Source organism: Pseudorca crassidens, chromosome 16 (assembly GCF_039906515.1).
Source record: "Pseudorca crassidens isolate mPseCra1 chromosome 16, mPseCra1.hap1, whole genome shotgun sequence".
Lineage (NCBI taxonomy): Eukaryota > Metazoa > Chordata > Mammalia > Artiodactyla > Delphinidae > Pseudorca > Pseudorca crassidens.
This window is the reverse complement of record NC_090311.1, coordinates 37,596,535-37,615,356: the sequence shown is the minus strand read 5'-3', so window position 1 is coordinate 37,615,356 and position 18,822 is coordinate 37,596,535. Positions and strand designations below refer to the sequence as shown.

At 37.4% G+C, this 18,822-nt stretch overlaps 1 protein-coding gene and 1 long non-coding RNA gene across 4 annotated transcripts in view; one reads left to right on the top strand and one right to left on the bottom strand.

Moving 5' to 3' along the window:
* RNLS (renalase, FAD dependent amine oxidase) overlaps positions 1-18,822 on the bottom strand; it is a 270,242-nt gene that overhangs the window by 9,491 nt on the left and 241,929 nt on the right. For 2 of the 3 annotated variants that reach the window (XM_067710102.1, XM_067710103.1), the window contains exon 6: positions 17,473-17,648. In XM_067710102.1, coding sequence (XP_067566203.1) covers positions 17,473-17,648 — 176 coding nt within the window. Of the gene's footprint in view, positions 1-5,596; positions 5,871-17,472; positions 17,649-18,822 lie in introns of those variants that run through there. The other variant, XM_067710104.1, reaches the window with a different exon arrangement.
* Positions 1-18,822, top strand: part of LOC137209031 (uncharacterized) — a 283,085-nt gene that overhangs the window by 137,356 nt on the left and 126,907 nt on the right. Inside the window, exon 4 of the long non-coding RNA XR_010935868.1 lies at positions 3,675-3,750. This is a non-coding gene — a long non-coding RNA (uncharacterized lncRNA). The remainder of the gene's footprint in view (positions 1-3,674; positions 3,751-18,822) is intronic.

The following is an 18,822-nucleotide window of genomic DNA, read 5'->3' as shown; positions in this document are numbered from 1 at the left end:
GCTATGGATGTAGATTACACTGCATTTCACTGAAGCTAAGGCATCATCAGTATTTTAAGTACCAATGAGAAATTTTTTAAAATGGTGTCAACATGACCCAAAGCTTTATTTTATACTTACTAGAGAAGTTCTTTTAGAATTATCTACATGTAGCTCTTTTGCAAACATAAAAAGGAAATAAAAGAGGAATAAGTTGGATAGCTTTTCCAGAATCTTCACATTCAGAGTTTGACTTCTGTGAAGCATGCTTTCACTAAGGGTATCAATGTCCATATGCTGTTCCCCGCACAATCTGTCCTCTGTGCAACCTTGAGTGCTGGCCATGCACCGTTTCTTACAAGGGTGCTCCACTGAATTGTCCTTTCTGGGGTTTTCCTCCAAGACGCTGATACCTGTTCTCCAAGTTCTGATTGTGCACTTTCTCTCCAGTGGGAAAGAAAGGTTTTTAGGGAGGAACCAAGGCTCATATTCTGTTCTCAAATGGTCCTTAAATTATTTGTTTCTTTAAATATCAAGGGGTTGCGGTGGTGGTCCCACTGTTAGACCACTAAAAATAACCAAATTCACATGTGTGAACACTACATCCTGACTGTCTCCTGGTGCATACCGATTTGATGGCATCTTACAATTGATAAAATACGGCAAATATTAAATAGGGTAAGAGAAGAAGTACTTGTTATGCATTTACTAACTTACTAGTTAGTAAATGCATAAGTAGGACAAAGATACTGAATGGCAGGATCCTTTAAGCAGGGCCTTTTCAGGCAAGCAGCATCTCAGTGTCAGGATTTCTACGGTCTTCAGCATTGCTGGTTTAAACCCTCCATTTTCTCAATTCACCCAAATGAGCAGCCTCAGGTGAAACTGACAGAGATGGACTGGTTATCACAAAATCGATTTGTTCATTCACAAAGGTAAATTTACCGATTCCAGAACCGAATCTTGTTGTCTGCCCAGACCATTCATCTTAGTAGGCAAATTTCCTCAACTGTAACATAGATTATAGGGGTGACACATGTGCGGTATCTCCTGACAGACATCACTAATCAATTGTGGCATTCTTCTCCACTGAGCCCAGAAGTGGCCTCAGCATCCTTCTCACTTCATCGCTTCAGGCAGCCACTACCAGTCAATTGGAGTTGGCACTTGAGAGGAATCCTATATACCAATCCTGGATTAGAAGATTGCAGAGCAAACACGTAATTAGAAATAAGAGAATTAAATATTCTTTACTGTTTTTCCCCCCGCTTTTCCCGTTAAGCCAGGAGAGTCTGATGCATTGCCTTTGTCCAAAGCAGAGATATTTCAATGCCAAGAATTAGAATCACATCAGGAGCCATTTCCTCTAATGATGCTGGAAGCTCAATTCCAATTCCTTCTAATAACCTTCTAGTAACCTCCTTCTAGACCATTGCCCTTCCATGGGTCACATCGGGTCTTTGACTGCTGGGTGAAAATAAAATACATATATTTTGGCTACAACCATAGTTCTATAAAACTGTGTGTTACAAGTATCAGGACTTGTAGGAAGATAGAGTTGGTGCAGGTAATTCAAAACCTAAAGAACTTTGAAAGCACTAAAAAAACAATAAAGTAAAGTGACTAGCAAGATTAGTAACATTTTCCCAGCCTCTAAATCTAGGGACATCTTTGCAGCCTAAACTCTGGGGCTTATGCTTCCTCCTTTGAGATGTAATAGGTCCTGAGGGGAAGCTGCTTCTAGAAGAGACCAATTTGACCAAAATTAAAAATATCCAGGATATAGCCTTCTTCATCAGTCCATCATTTTACCAAAGGGGAAATGTTATTTCATCAGCACTTACACTTTTGCTGAAGAGCATAACATGGTGGAAAACCCAGTGGTTCTTGAGGCCTCTGTAGCGGCCACTATGGCACTAAAGGAAGAGACCTCTGGAGATTTTCAGTTTTTTACTTAAGATTTTCATATTTGCTGAAGCAAATATTTGTTTGCTTGTGAGAAAACGTAAACATGTACAAAACCAATACGATTCCCCTGTGGTACTACTGCCCTCCTATTTCTCAATTGCATTTGAAAGAATTCACATTAAAAAAACGCTCTGGTGTTATAAAAGACTGTAGGTAATTTTATTGTTTGCTTATGTTGCTCTACATTCTTCAGGGTCACTTTATTTAAACTTGGGTATGCCTGAGTCTTGACAGCAGATGGAGGTGTCTAAACCGTCACTTGTGCTTTTGATACACACACTACATCTTTTGAATCGGTTTTTAATCAATTCCAATGTCAGAGGGTGACTTTCCTTAAACTGTCCCTGGATTTCAAGGAAATCTTATTGTCTCCTAGTTGCACACTAACTTGATTGGGGTAAGCTCTGAGTAATAATATCTTTGTGTTGGCATTTCCCCTGTCCATTGTGTTTGTGAGGTACTGACCACACGGGCAATATGAATAGCTAGGAGGCCTGAGATGGTATGGAGCTGATTCATACATTTCCTCACTTCCTCTACTCTGCTGCCAGTGTAAACCTGAACCCATGCCATAGTACATAAACAGCAGAAATTGAATATTTGGTTAACTTATTCTTTAGAGCCCCTATGCAAAGCTCAAAGGTAGTGGTTCCCAAAAGTCAATCTATGGCAAGAAGAGAAAAAATAAGAATTATGAACTTTTTAATAGAGCAAAATGTATTCTATTTATAAATTGTTATGAGGTGATATCTTTACTACATATTTTTGGGTGGGTTATTCTTTGCATTAAATTCTTGTAGCTTTGTTTTACTTTTTAAATTCTTAACTGCAGAATAAAAAGATAGCAATATTATATTGGTTCCCAAAATAGTTAGAGGGATTTTACTAGTCCATGAAGTAAACACGCTTGGAACCACTGCTCTGGGGTGAGGTGCCTGATGTGGCTCAGAGCAGAGTCTCTGTCAGCCTGAGGAATGTTGCCCATAAAAGAGGGGTTCGGGAGAAGCAAAGGTCGGCTTTGAAAAACTATCAGTAATCTCAGGTAACACCGGACAACCTAAGTTTGGACTTGGTGAGTGGATGAGTAATTTTAAAAAATGGAATAAAATCTTGTGCAAAACTTACTTCCCAGAAACTTGCACAACCTCCCTTTTATACAAATATTAATCTAGATAGACCTAGAAACTGGGGTAAAACATTTTGTTTGTTTACCTGAAGCGAAATTTTCAGGTAGTAATCATAAAAGGTGTGGAGAAAAATAGGAATGGGGGAAAAAGACTTAATCAAATGTGGAATACATACCTACCTCCAAATTGCAAGTACCTAGAAGGTAAATGTGGTTTGTATTGATTCTCTGTTTACATCTTCCCATTCTTACCGTATTCCTAAGGCATTGATTATAAGCATCTATATATGCCTGTTTACAAAAACAGGGAGAAATGTAAATAAATGAAGGAGAGACCATAACTTATGCTGATGTCAGTGGAAATGTTTGTTTACATATTTATAGATGGGGAACTAGTCCAGGCACTCTGAAAAAGATGAGACTGTAGTGTGGTGTCAATAGTGAAAAATACTACTGACCCCTAAGTAAATTTCTGTGATACAGGAAAGGGAGATATGAGAAATGAAAGTTGAATACAGATTTTTTTTAACAGTACAAAATGTTTTCTATTGGCCAAATTAAAAATGTAATGTGTCTATCTCTTTCTCTTATTTTTTTTAAGGTCCCTCTGGAGTTTGATGAAAAGGCAGTAAGATGTCGTTGATTCCTCTACATTTAACTCACCAAATTACAACTTGGTAAGAGATATTTGATTTTTAAAAGCCTTTTGAGTCCTCAGAAATAGAAAGCTATGGGAACTGTGTTTTATTCATTCTTGTATTTCCAGCATCTCCATTTACATCTCCATTGTACATGGTAGGTATCGAATAAATGTTTGCTCAAAGGATGTATGTACACGGGCGAACAAAAAACTAATTCAAACTTTTGAAAGCTTTAAATTCTCAGTGTTCAAGTGGTCTTTAAATGTCGTGGAATTTTTTTCTCTATGAAAATAACTTCCCTTGGTTTCTCTGTCTCTGAATTTTTCTTTTTCCTTCTGTGTCATCACACCTCACCATTCTAATTCCTTTCTTGAGCAACTTCATTGTCCAGGAAACAACTCTTCTGGTGTCCATAATCCTTGCGCTGACACTTACGTCATCACTCCTGGAAAGCTGAATTCTCTATCTCTAGCTCACGTTTTGTGGAGTCCAGGCAAAGGCACTAGGAATATTTGAATCAGTCTGAACTTCAGATAGGTAGTAAAGATGGTTTCATACCCAGAAAATTCACCCTCATCTCATAAAATGCCATTGTATAAAGAGTACCTTGAAAGGGGTATAAAATAGAACTAGATGAGTATGTATGTGTGAATGCCTATGCATGTGTATAAAGGGATATACAGATGTCTGCCTTTATTTCAAAAGATGGAGACCATGGTGACACAGTCTATGCTATTTCCACAGATTATAGCTAAACTGCGCTGAGCCTGCACAGACGTAAAGTCTAAATAATCCTTTAAATAACTTTTTCCCTCAGAGATGGTAAATACATTCTTGAAAGCTACAGGTGTGACAAAGGATAAAAAACACAATTTTTCTGGATGACCTAGCCAATTTATGTCTAATTATTTTATCTTTTAAAAATTCTTTCTTAGAAGAGTCAACTCCCCATGTGCAGATTTTTGTGGCACAGCCAGAAATCACAGACATATGGAATATATTTGTTACATTCTTAAGAAAAGTGTTGATAAGGATTATTTCTTAACTATATACCGCATATTACTGAAGATAAGTGATACTCAGAACTGGGATAATAATGATACATTCAGGGTGCCGATGATACCATTTAATCTATTTTTAGGTATATTTCCTTAAAAAGTATTGTACCTCTTGGTCACTCGTGTTTGAGGCTCTCAATCCTATATTATGTTATAGTACTTAAATTCATAAAGAGCTTTATCAACACATGGTTGATTTCCTGCAGAGATGGTACATTTTAAATTGGTTCTTATGTGTTATGTGCATCATCTTATCTTGCCTCTGTTCTACTCATCTCTCCAGTGTTCTATTATATTTAACGGTGATTTCATAAACCCGTTTCTTTGTTGTGCTTTAGGGAAAGGTTTGCTTGTATTTTGGGCTTCTGGCTACAGAGCTCTGTATCTGGTACACAGAGAGCTGCTGTAAAATTACTATCGGTGGCAATACCCTAGGTGTGAAGAAAGTGATGTGGTTTGGTCAATTCTCAGAGTAGCTTTTCTCTTTATTGGTATTTGTCTATGCTATTTTAATAAAACATTGGGTAGATGCGGGCAGAATGTGCCACGAATCAATTCTACGATCCATGTAGCAGCTTCAGCGGGCTCGAACTGCAAAGGACATAGCTTGCTGAAACTGTATATTCAATTGGTGATGTCTACATTGAATTCTTTTAGACCTATTCTGTCTTTTAAAGTCCTGAAAACACTGGAGCAGTCTACTTTGATGACTTATTCAGAACAAGCACACAATAAAGAATGAGATACTGTTTTCTCTATAGTACTGTGGCAGTAATAATGGACAAAACAACAGTCGTATTACATTTCCCTTTAAAGTTTTTAATTTAATAGAAAGTCGTTCTGTCCTTCAGCAAGTTTTAGTATATTCATTCATTAACTCTTCAAATATTTGTTGTGCTCCTGGTAGCTGCCGAGCACTCTATAAGGTGTGAGGGTACAAAAACCAGTTCCTACTTACAAGGTGATTTAACAGACTTGAATCCTTTCGTTTTCATCTAAATATAAATGTTGCATCACAATCTCTCAAAGGATCCGATTGCTTGGGCTCCAAGGATGTAGAGGGCCAAAAATGCTTTATATTTTGAGTCAAGAGAGAAGCTTAAAAAAAAAAAAAATCATCTTTCCTACTCAGCTGAGTCTAATCACTGCTTCTCCCCCACTTAAGTTAACAGCTGCTTAATTTCCCACTAATTCAATCCTTCTTCATCCCTTCTCCCACTCCCTTTCCCTTCTTCTTGACAACCCAGAAGCATGGCCATTATTTCTGTCTGGTCCTCATTCATGTTGAACAGATCCAATAGCTTTTTGGTTGGGTTCTGAAATTATGGCAAAAAGACTGCAGCCATTTTGATCTTCAGGTCTAGAAACAACCTTCTTTCTACTTTTAATACTGTGAAAATAAAAGGGTCAATGCTTGTGCTCCTCAGACAATAGTGGAGGTTAAAAAAACAAGTGGTTTTTAAAGTCAGATTAATTGAGGTATAATTTACATACAGTAAAATTCACTCTTTTTTATGTGTACTGTTCTATAAATTTTGACAACGTACACAGCTGTGTAACTACCACTATAAAACAATATAGAGAACGTTCTCATCAGCCTCCCCCAAATTCCCTTGTGCCTCTTTTTTTAGTTAACCCCATTCACCTAATCACAGCCCCTGGCGTGAGTGTTTTGTCCCTACAGTTTTGCCTATTCCAGAAAGTCATACAAATAGAATAATACAGTATGTAGCCTATGAGTCTGGATTCTTTCACGTAGATAATGCTTCTGAGATTTACTCGTGTTTATTGCAAATATTATCAGTTTGTTCCATTTTATTACAGTGTAGTTTTGCATTTATGGATGTGCAACAGTTTTGACCATTACCAGGTAATTAATATTTGAGATATTTCTAGTTTTTGCCTATTATTAATACAGCTGCTACAAACATTCACATATAGTTCTGATGTGGATATATGACTTCATTTCTCTTGAGTAAATTCCTAAGAGTGGGGTTGCTGGGTCATATGGTAAGTGTATATTTAACTTCGTAAGACACTGTGAAACTCTTTTCCTAAGGGGCCATGCCCTGCTGCACTCCCACGGTGATAGATGAGAATTCCAGTTGCTCCACATCCCCGCCAGCATTTGGGGATGAATTTTTGATCTGAGCCATTCTAGTAGGTGTGCCATGGTATCTCATTATCATTTTAATTTGCATTTCCCCAAGGACCAATGATGTTCAGCATATTTTTGTGTGCTTGCTTGCCATCCACATCTCTTCTTTTTTTTTGTGGGTGGTAAAATACATGTAACATGAAATTTATCATTAGTAGTCACTGGCAAACATTTATTTTCTGTCTCTATGAATGTGCTTTTTCTGGATATTTCACATAAATGGAATCATTCAAGATGAGGCCTTTGTGTCTGGTTTTTTTCACTTAGCATAACATTTTCAGGGTTCACCCATTCTGTAGCATGTACCAACTTCATTGCTTTTTATGGCTGAATGGTATTCCATCTTATGAGTATACCACATTATATTTATCCATTCATCAGTTGGCTTGTTTCTACCTTTGGCTATTGTGAATCATGCTGTTGTGAACATTTGTGTATACAGTTTTATGTGAACACGTTTTCAATTCTTTTGGGTTTATACCGAGTATTGGAATAGATTGATCATACTGTAATTCTATGTTTGTTTTATTGAGGAACTGCCAAACTGTTTTCCACAGTGGCTAAACCATTTTATATTCCCACCAGCAAGGTACGAGCATTCCAATTTCTCTATATCCTTACCAGCACTTATTTTTCGTTTTTTAAAAAAATTATAGCCATCTTAGTGGTTGTGAAATGGTATCTCATTTGGTTTTAGTTTGTGTTTCCTTAATGACTAATGATGTGGGCATCTTTTCATGTGCTTGTTGACCATTTGTATCTTCTTTGGAGAAATGTCTATTCAAGTCCTTTGCCCAGTTTTAAATTGAACGGTTTGGCTTTTTGCTATTGATTTATAAGAGTTCTTAATATATTCTGAATAGTAGACCCATATCAGACAAGTGATTCACAAATATTTTCTCCTATTCTAGGGTTGTTTTTTCACTTCCTTGCTAATCCTTCTGTGCACACAAGGTTTGAATTTTGATGAAGTCCACATTACCTACTTTTTTTTCTTGTTACTTATGCTTTTGGTTTTATATTTAAGAAACCACTGCTGAATACAAGGTCATAAAGATTTACCACCTATGTTGTCTTCTAGGAGTTTTATGATTTTAGTTCACATATTTATGTTTTCAATCCATTTTAGGTGAATTTTTGCATGTAGTGTAAGGTAAGGGTCCAACTTCATTCTTTTGTATATGGATATCCTGTTGTTCCAGCACTATATGTTGAAGAGACTATTCCTTTTCCATTGAATGTTTTGGGGAACCTTGTCAGAAATCAACTCACCACAGGTATGGGTTTATTTCTGGGCTCTTGATTCTATTCCATGATCTATATGTCTATTCTTATGTCATTACCACACTGTTTTGATTATGGTAGCTTTGCAGTAAGTTTGGAAATCAGAAAATGTAACTCCTCCAACTTTATTCTTTTTCAAGATTGTTTTGGCTATTTGGTGTCCCTTGCAATTCCATGTGAATTTTTGGATTAGCTTTTCCATTTCTGCAAAGGCCATTGGGATTTTGATAGACACTGTAATAAATCTGTAGGTCACTTTGGATAATATTGTCATCATAAAAATATTAAGTCTTGCGATCTATGAACATGAGATAACTTTTATTTATTTATTTAAGTCTTCTTTAATTTCTTTAAGCAATGTTTTGTGGTTTCATTGTAGAACTCTTACACCTCCTTGGTTAAATTCACACCTATCCTTTGCGAAGTGCTCTTTCAAATCTTTTGCCCAGTTTTAAATGATTGGGCCATTTGTTTTCTTATTACTGATTTGTGAATGTTCTTTATATATTCTGGATACCAGTCTTTTATCAGATATATGTTTTTCCAAGTCTATGGCTTGTCTTTTCATTTTCTTAACACTGCCTTTCAAAAACATTTTTAAAATTTTGATCAAGCCCTATTTATCAATTTATTTATTTATTTATTATTATTATTTTTTTGTGGTATGTGGGCCTCTCACTGTTGCGGCCTCTCCCGTTGCGGAGCACAGGCTCCGGACGTGCAGGCTCAGAGGCCATGGCTCACGGGCCTAGCCGCTCCGCGGCATGTGGGATCTTCCAGGACCGGGGCACGAACCCGTGTCCCCTGCACTGGCAGGCAGACTCTCAACCACTGCGCCACCAGGGAAGCCCTATCAATTTATTCTTTTATGGTTTGTGCTTTTTGCATGCTATCTAAGAAATGTTTGCCAAACCAAAGATTGTAAAGATTTTCTCCTATGCTTTCATCTAGAAGTTTTATAGTTTAAGGTATTATATTTAGGTCTATGATCCATTTTTAGTTAATTTTTGTATACAGTGTGAAACTTGGACTTTTGAATGTAAAAGTAACATATTCAGTTTCTATTGTGCTGCTCACTCATTGCGTCATGTTAGGCAAACCAGTCAATTTGAACCTTAGTTTCCTCATTTAAACAAAGATGCTTCCTGATCTGTCAGAATTGTTGTGAGGATCAAATGAAAACAAGTATAAAAGTACTTTCTAAAATCAGAGTATAAACGTTAATTATTATTTCTAACTGACAGCAGCCAACAGAATGATGGTAGAAGAATGTGTCATAATTGGAGGAAAGCCAGATCTCAATTACCATCAGTAGAGTGAGTGTTTAAAAACACTAGATTTTAAATAGACCTGTGTTTGAATTACATATTTGCCACGTCCTAGTGGAAGAACCTGACACAAGGCACTGAGCTCTCAACTCCCCAACTTTCTGACCTATGCAATGGGGAAGAAGTATAAACCTTCACAGGGTAGAGATGAAGCGAGTTACATACAGAGCCTAGTGAGCTACACAGAGTAGGGGATTAATAAATGGCATTTTTGAGAGAGAGAGAGAGAGAGAGAATGATTATGCATATACACTGTCTAATAAAATGATGATGTAGATTGTCATGGTCTATATGAATGCTATAACAGATGATGGCAAGATCAAGATGAAAAACAAGAATGTATCTTGCACTCTCCTGCCTCTGGGAAAGTGTACACAATGTTAGAACATCATTCCAACATCATTCCCTTTGCCCCTCTGACTTAATCTTGTAGGATTTAGCTCAAATAACATGTTCGTTTAGGAAGCTATTTATTACCACTTTCTCCTCAAATCCGCTCTGTGTGCACACAGTCCATTGTGTATCCCTTTCTTAAAACAAACTGTACCATATCATGATTACCTGCTTATTGGTCAGCCTTATCGATTATATGGGAAGGTCCTTGAATGAAGGGAGCTGTCTTTGAGTCTTTAGAATCCAGTATAATGTCTGGCACATAGTAGGAACTCAATAAATGTATGCTAAATGAAAAGATGAATATATATTATTAATTTCTAATGTTGGTATAAATAGCGTTTGTTAACTGAACTTTTTAGTTCAGCTTGTTAGTTTTAGAGCATAATACTGATGTCTACTCTAAACAGACCAAGTGGACTTCCCTTTATGGGAAAGGGCCTATTTCTTTTAGGTTGTCCACACCCATATAATAACATCCATCACCCAGTTTTCAGTAGTAATACTGGGCACAGATGAATATATTTTGCATTTGTACAGGAAAAATGACACAGACTCCTTTTTAAAGTTTTCTGTAAAGTAATGCTGTTCAAAATAGCTTTTTTGAAAAAGTGTGATGCTGACTACGTGGCAGGGTAAGTTCCTGTCATGAGTACTTGAAAAAAAATGATTTAATTAAATTCATATGTGTTAAAGCGTTGACTAGCTCATATAATATGGAATTTTATGAAAAGGGGAAATATCTGCCCATAAACTTCAATTAAACTGTGACTGAACATCCCTAATTCAATGATCAGGATTTCTCAGCTGATGATCTCATGCATATGTAGTTACCTCAGAATAAAGTGAAGCAACTGGCTAGTTCTGTGCCAGTGAGAAAGAGGTGAGAATTCTCAAAGGAATGCTCAGGACTGACACCTGTTAGATTTCCTGCTCTTGGTAGATTGGGTCATGCCATAGTCCATAGATCCCAAAGGGCCTGTTTTGGCTCTCCATATTACCATAAACTTACAGCACATAGGCAAGAATGCTCTTGTGGCCATAATTTCATGCCAGGAAATTTTGACCCATGTCATAAATTGTGTTAAATTACCATACAAGATAGTTTCGGAATGAATGGCAAGAAGCTGAAAATCTATAAGCTGAAAAAAACTGACAAGAGTTCCTTGTCCTTGTGTCTACAGGGATACACCACTTTTATCTCATCTTGTCTGATGTTAACAGTCCCTATGGTATGACTTAGTGTCACAGCCCCTGGCATTGAGTCAGTCCTTCTGAAATATCCTTGTCCAGAACTATTTGTGTATGTGAAACAAAGAGAAAAGACAGAGACTCTGAAAAGAGAAGAGAGTAAGAAAAAATAAAAAAGTAGGACAGCATGTGGGCATGAAGAGAGGTACCAGAAAGGAGAGCAAGAGACACACAGAGCTCATCTACTAAGAAATAACCATGGAATCACTCCTCTCCTCCTCCTCTTGCTACCCCTGTTTAATAATATTAATTGAGAACTTGCTTCGTGCTAGTTTTGTAGTAACTTGCTTTGTGCTAGTTTTTCTACTGTGTTCTCTCCTTTTATTCTGACCACAACCCTATGAGGGAGGTTCAGTTGTACCATTTACAGATGGGGCCCTGAGGCTTAGAGTTACAGTCTAGCTTGCTCAAAGGCACAGGGAGAGCTGAGGTTTGACTGTCTGTCTGACTCCAAAGTCCAAGATCATAATCACACCACGTTATCAAAAATCCAGGAATTACAAGACACAAATATGGGAGAAAAGTCTTAGTGGCAGAATGACCAAAAGAGCATGATTTTATCCTAGAAATAAATTACAAAACAAAACATCTAATGTATTTAACTGATAAACACAACTGATTATTGTCTTTCAAAGCACTTATCCTAGAAGGCCTTATGGTTAAAACTGTAGTGATGCACTGGCGAATGTCTTTTAGGGGTAGCAGCTTTTAGAATCAGCTTACTAGACACGTTAAAACAGATTAAATACAAAGAGCTATATTTCTTTAGTTCTATAAAAACATTTAAGAAAATTGTCAAGATGGGTCATCCATTTATTAAAAAGATTTAAGTCCAAATGACTTTGGTTGTTTCTAAAACATTAAATTCAAGCTCAGCTTTCAAAGACATGATTCAACTGATTACATGCTGAGGAATATGTGTCTGGCTCTGAAAGAGATGCCTGACCTTGTTAAAATAAGGGTGTGGCTCATTAGGGTGACTGACTGTGTTGAAGGGGGCAGTCATTTGGATTCATAATTTTGGTATATTCATACAATCAGTCAGTCCCTGCTTTTCAGTTGCAACCTGCCTAAGAGAAGAAAATGAGGATAAAATAGAAAATACATAAGAAAGAAAAGGAAAAAATGGAAATATCAATTACCACCTGATCTTCCAATGCTGAAATCAGACACTACCGGCCAGAAATTAATCTCATGAGGGAATAATGTAAGTATGTGGGTGACCTCAGGCTTTTCTGTGTACACATCCCCCTCCAGACACCAAACACAAACCTCTAAAGAAAATTCTGGCCTTAAGCTGTTGCACATTTCCTCTTTCTCTTTTATTCCTTCTGACTCCTGGGCAGTACTATGTCAACCAAGGTAATCAACTGCGGAAGACCTGAGGAAGCCAAAATGGGGAATTTGCATTGAAAAGGATTTACTTATCTAAGGGGGGAAAAAAGAGATAGAGTCAAAAGTGAGGAATGTGAATGGGAGGCTGAAGAGAGGAAAGAAAAAAAGAGATAAGCCTGCATGGCTAATTATCAGGGAAAACTCTGTGGAAAACTAGAGTTGAGGGTGCAAAAAGATTTGAGGGAGCTTCTAGAAGTGGGATATACAAGGAATGAGAAGAGAAACTTCAAAAAGTACTGCTAAGGATGATGAATTTTGGATATTCTTTAAAGTTCTATAAAAGATACTGGTAAAGATGAGAATTACTTTACGTTCCTTTTGGTTGTTGAATTTTGTCTCTTAGACTACAACACAAGACTGGGCTAATGAGGGGTTCTTGATTTGTTTGGGTTATAGAGTATAACATTTACAGCAGGTGTCCTTAATGCTGGATTCATGGGAGGACTTTTAGGTTGCTTATATTGATAAATTTTCATAATTAGATGCAATTTTGTGTTTATGTGTACATGTATATTTTGAAAGGATGAGCATCTTCATATTCATAGCTTTGATCAGATTCTTAAAGAGTTCATCATCCTTCTCCTTAAAGAATATAAAAGGACTGCCATTGAGGAGAGAGAAAGTACAGTCTCAGGGCAAAAGACCAAGTGAAAAGAACGTAACTATAGAAGATAACTAATTTCTAACTTTACAGCAGAAGCTTAATAGTCTAATCCAAATCCATTTATTTTTGCCAAAGATACCAAGGTATTCATTTACCACCTGACCCTCCTCCCCCCATCAAACTCCTCTCTTGATCTCCTTGGTATTTGAAATAGATTCAGTGATTTTTTAAAAATAAGGTAATCCATGAATGTGCTAAGTGAGAGAAAAAGCCACTGAAATTTTCAGGAACTACAGAAAGATGGGGGAAAATCAGCATTAAACTCGCAAGCAAATCATACATTTATTATAGTTTGGGAAAGGCATCATGATAGACTTGAAACAAAGGAAGGCATAGCGAATAATAATGGTGAGAGTATTAGGGTTATCAAACTGATTAAGTGTCCCCTGTCAATATACATGGAAAGGTGTTATCAGTTATTACTCTTCTGCTGAATGGATTACTATATCATACTTGTTACAGAAATCTTAATTCAATGCATCACAGCCTAGGCATCAAGTTATATTAACTGGATAAACATTTAAATAATGGAAGGCAAATATCTGCAAAAGGGAGGAACTGAGAATCATGAAAAAAATGCCATTGCTTTGTTATGTTTGTTTGAACCACCTACTCAAGTGTTTTATTCAAACCCCAAATGGGAGGCACAGAGCAGCTCCCAAGTCTTTAAAACACGCCTTCTTTCTTGATCTGCCTCTTTCCTTAAAAGCAGCACCCACAAAAAAGCAGCGTTATCCTACTCAAGGCAAAAAATTTGACTTAGTGTCTTAGGAGAAGGCTTTCAGCAAAGATTAGTCTCTAGGATTCCATGGGCAGAGTATTAGACATGTCCTAGGCATTCGTTAAATGCTTATGGAATAAACGACTAACCAAATGAATAAATGAACAACCATGTTTCACCCCCCTGCTGCCACTGTGGATATATGACATTAGAGGCAGCAGAAGGCACAAAGAGCATCATCAGGGAAACAGAAAACTGCCCCCCCACAAAGCACTCCCTTACCTCTTTCAGAGAGCAGCCGGTTCCTAAAGTGGCTGCTCTGAAAGCTTTAAAGGGCTGGTGCTCTCCCCAGAGGTTTTATGAGAGGAGTGGGAGATACTGCCTCATAAAGGAATCTACCAAAGAATTCTGGGGGAAAGAAGGGTGTGCTACGCAGAAATAAGGCTCCCCCCACCAAGATGTCTATATCCTAACCCCTAGAACTTGTAAGTGTTAAATCTCAAGAAGGAGTTAAGGATACAGCTGGAATTAATGTTGCCAGTCACTGGACCCTGAGATGAGGAGAGTGTCCTAGATTATGCAGGTGGGTCCCATGTAATCACAAGGGTCCTTTAAGGAAGACTGAGGCAGGAGAAAAGGTCAGAGTGACGCAATATGAGAAGAACTTGACCTGCTGTTGCTGACTTTAAAGATGGAGGAAGGGGTCTCAAGCCAAAGATTGGGGGCAGCTTCTAGAAGATGTAAATGGCCAGAAAATGGATTCTCTCTTAGAGCCTACAGAAAGAAACACAGCCCTGCCGACACTTTGATTTTAGCTGAGACCCTCATTGAGGGTCTCACTGAGACCTATCTTGAACCTCTGACCTCCAGAACTGTACGATAATAAATTTGTGTTGTTTTAAGCTTCCAAACTTGCAGTAATTTGTTACAGCAGCCATTCAAAACAGAGGGTCAGTGAAGAGGAGGGAAGGACCTGAGAGGCAGGTAGACTAGTTTTGTCATTACTAGCCATGGGACCTTAGGGAATTTATTTCATGTTCTTGAGGCTTTGTTTTTTCTCATCGCTGTAGTGGGTTAAAAATAGCAACCTCATAAGGCTACTTTTGATGTTAAATGAGATCACATCTTTGAATTGCCCAGCTCCAGGCCTGTTGCACTATGCAATGTGGGTGTTCACCATTGTGATCTCTCTTCCTTTTTTTCTTCCCTACCCTCCACGGTCACTGAGTGCCAGGATGCAGGGTAGGCGATACAAAAGAAGAGAAAAATAAAATGCATGGAGATGGGGAGTCCAGCCTGAGAGGCCTGGGATAGGGAATCCATACCACCCACTGCTTCCTGAGGCAGGGACCCCAGTCCTGTAGTCTATCTAGGATTTTATAAAATGAGGGTTTGAAGGGCTGTATCACTTGTTTGTCAGTGAGAAAGAAGGGAAGGAAGCGGGTGGAGAGGGAAGAACAGGAGAAGGTATGGGTGAAGCAGGACAGAGGAAGGAGGAAAAGGAATGAAGGGTGAGACCCAGGCTGGAAGAAATAAAGGGCAGGATTCTCCTGCAAGGGGAATCAGAGATGAGGGAAACTTCAAAATCAGTTGGCTGTTCTTTCTTTTTTGTCCCTCTTTCTACACCATTCTTCTCTTCAGTTTAAGCACTATATTAGACCATATTTATACACAAACATTCATGAATTCATTTCAGGTAGAGCTTGTGTCCTGGGATGGCAACGGAAAAGGGTGAATTGACATTTATGTTAAATTTCAAGGGTTAAGATGAACCTTTTAAAAACATTGGAGAAGCGTTCTCTTAGGAATAATAACTGAACACTAACTAGCTAAATGTTATTAAGTCTCTGGACCTGTCACTAATTAGCCTTTCTCCTAAGGTGATATGGGAGATCTCTCTCTCTCACTCTCTCTATTGAACAATGTAGGTAAGATCTCTGCTATAATGACGTTATGTTCTGTAGAATGTTGGTCAAGGTACTATGAATAGTGGAAAATACAAACCTCTAAATTTGAATGACATCTTATTCCCTTTCAGGCTTTGCAGCCAATGTAGATTTCATGACTTTAAATGTACTGGGATAATTTCAAGGGAGAACATCCAAATTGTAATAAAAATCATTGTTAGAGTTTGGATGTACTTTGTGTTCAAAGATTTTTTTTATTAAATTTTGTGATATTGCACAACTTTGACTAAGTCATTTTGTGGGCAAGTCAAATCTATTTCTACTAACACATTAAATTTTAGGAAATAAGTAGATTTTAACCCATCTTTTCAGTTTATTAAATTATTTTGAGGAAGTCACAAGAAGAAACTCAGAAACTATCATTTCTTCTAAAAGAATGTATATAAATTGCGAAGTGACTTGCTGTGTAATATATCTACCTTCAAATTATATCAACAAGATTATTTCTTTGTATTCTTTTTCAGGCCAACTTAAGATTAAGTTAAATATCACTTAAAGACATTAGCTATTGAGATTTTAAAAATTGTTTTAAAAGGAAAAAGTAAAGTCTTTTAAAGTGACCATGATGTGTTTAAGTAAATATTTTCCCAGAAGGTTCAGTGTATAATTTAACTTGAGAAGATATGGGTAAACACATAGACCTGCTGCAATATTTTAGGAAGTAATTTACCATTTCCTCTGATTTTGGAAAGTCCTTTAAAATAAACAAAATCTGCTGCAATTTCTCACAACCACTTTTTCTAAAGGCTTCACAGCTTTGGTAATCAATAGTGCTGGTAAGTCAGGTAATCAATGTGCTCAGAAATCTTAGGAAAAAATAGACAAGTCACCGCTTCTTTTCTCCTTCTGTCCTTTGCTCCATTGTCCCCAGATGACTTCACAACTGAGTTTACAGATCAAAAGACTTTTTCTATGAATACTCACAAACTTCTGCTGGAGTATGCAGAGATTTTCAAAAAAGTCAACATTTACTTAGTGTAAAGAGATTTTAAGTTTGAACTAGGAGAGCGATCAGCAGGTTTATCTAACCCTTAAAAAACAGCTCAACTAGCTGTTGCAGGTATTCATCTTTCTCCCCCAAACAGCTCTACTGGCAGCAGTCAAAACCAAAGTGGGAACTTAATAAAAATGAAAATTGTGGTAGCAAAATACACTTACAAGGTTAATTCGACATATTGCAAAAATTTGGGAGGTTATAGTGGTTTCTATATAACCACAGTACTGATTTAGAAAAACCCCAGAGAAACAGCTGCATTTTGATATATAACCTGCCTTGCCTGCATAGGAAACCCCAGATCTTCAGGGTATATAAGTCTTGAGATGCTAGAATTTGAACATAACATCGGGGAAAATTATATGTATCTCTTATTGAGAAATAACGGGATAATAAAACCTGCATGTAAACTTCTTTATTAGGCAAACACATATTTGCTCCCAAGATCATGTTAATTTCTTTTACTAGCGAGCGTCAAAGGATGAGAAAAAGTAAAGTCAGGTCTGATTGAGAAAACTGCACATACCACTGGATTCTCTGATTACCTGTGAATGTCTCCATTTCTGGCATTTGGTAGCAACTGGCTGAGGCAAACCAGGCAAAATATTTTCCAGCTGCTGGAAGATTAACTCCTGCACATCTTCAGTGCTGTGTTCCAAGTATGTAACTCCAAACGAGACAGTGGTGTGAATCACAAGGGAAGGCCCGATTTCCGGTGACTCTAGTGTAAGAGGAACATAAAGATACACCTTAAAGTGGGTAACATGTTAGTGTCTCTCAGCATTTCAATCCGGATTTAAGAGTTGATCACAATAATCAGACAATAAATGAAGGGAAAACAGATTCTAATCTTTGAAGCATAAAATTAGGCTACTTCTGAAATTCAGAATCAGGCTTCACTGATGTGGAGGACAGATTCAAGATGCGTTTTAGAGAACACACTTTCAGGTCTTGTTAAAGAACCTGAAGGAAGGTAAAATGACCTAATATGTACTGCCTTGGGTATAATTAAATTTATTGGTATGTTTATCTCTCTCAACCACTAAATCATAAGCTTATCAGGGCAGGAATCATTTCTTTTTTTTTTTTATGTTAGGGGTAGGAGTTTATTAATTAATTAATTTATTTTTGTTGTGTTGGGTCTTCATTTCTGTGCGAGGGCTTTCTCTAGTTGTGGCAAGCGGGGGCCACTCTTCATCGCGGTGCGCTGGCCTCTCACTATCGCGGCCTCTCTTGTTGCGGAGCACAGGCTCCAGATGCGCAGGCTCAGTAGTTGTGGCTCACGGGCCTAGTTGCTCCGCGGCATGTGGGATCCTCCCAGACTAGGGCTCGAACCCATGTTCCCTGCATTAGCAGGCAGATTCTCAACCACTGCGCCACCAGGGAAGCCCAGGAACCATTTCTTATACATAGCCTATATTCGCTTTAAATTCTGAGAACGAAGTAGATGTTCATCTTCTTAATTTTATGTTAAATGGATTGCAAAAATATCTTGTTGAAATTATATAAATGCCAGAATAAAATACCTAAAAAAACACCTTTCTCAAAACAAGCTTGACCTCATAATGTTCTTCATCTTTTAAGCAGCATTAAAAAAAAAAGTCTGCTTCATTCATAACATGGAGATACTTTCCTTTTTTGTTTGCCATTGAATTTTTTTGGCTATATTTTCACAATGAAAAATAACAAGTGCTTCATATCTTTCACTCTTTAGTAGAATATAGAAAATTGAATAAAGTTTGACATTGAAAGCAAAGTGACTGAGGCATTAGAGAATACAACCTTGGAAGGAATGTTAACCAAGATTTCCTGTTATTATTTTTTGTTTAAATCATGCAGAAGAGAAAAGTTGAGGGAAAACAAAATAGATATGAAACGCATGAAATTATAATATG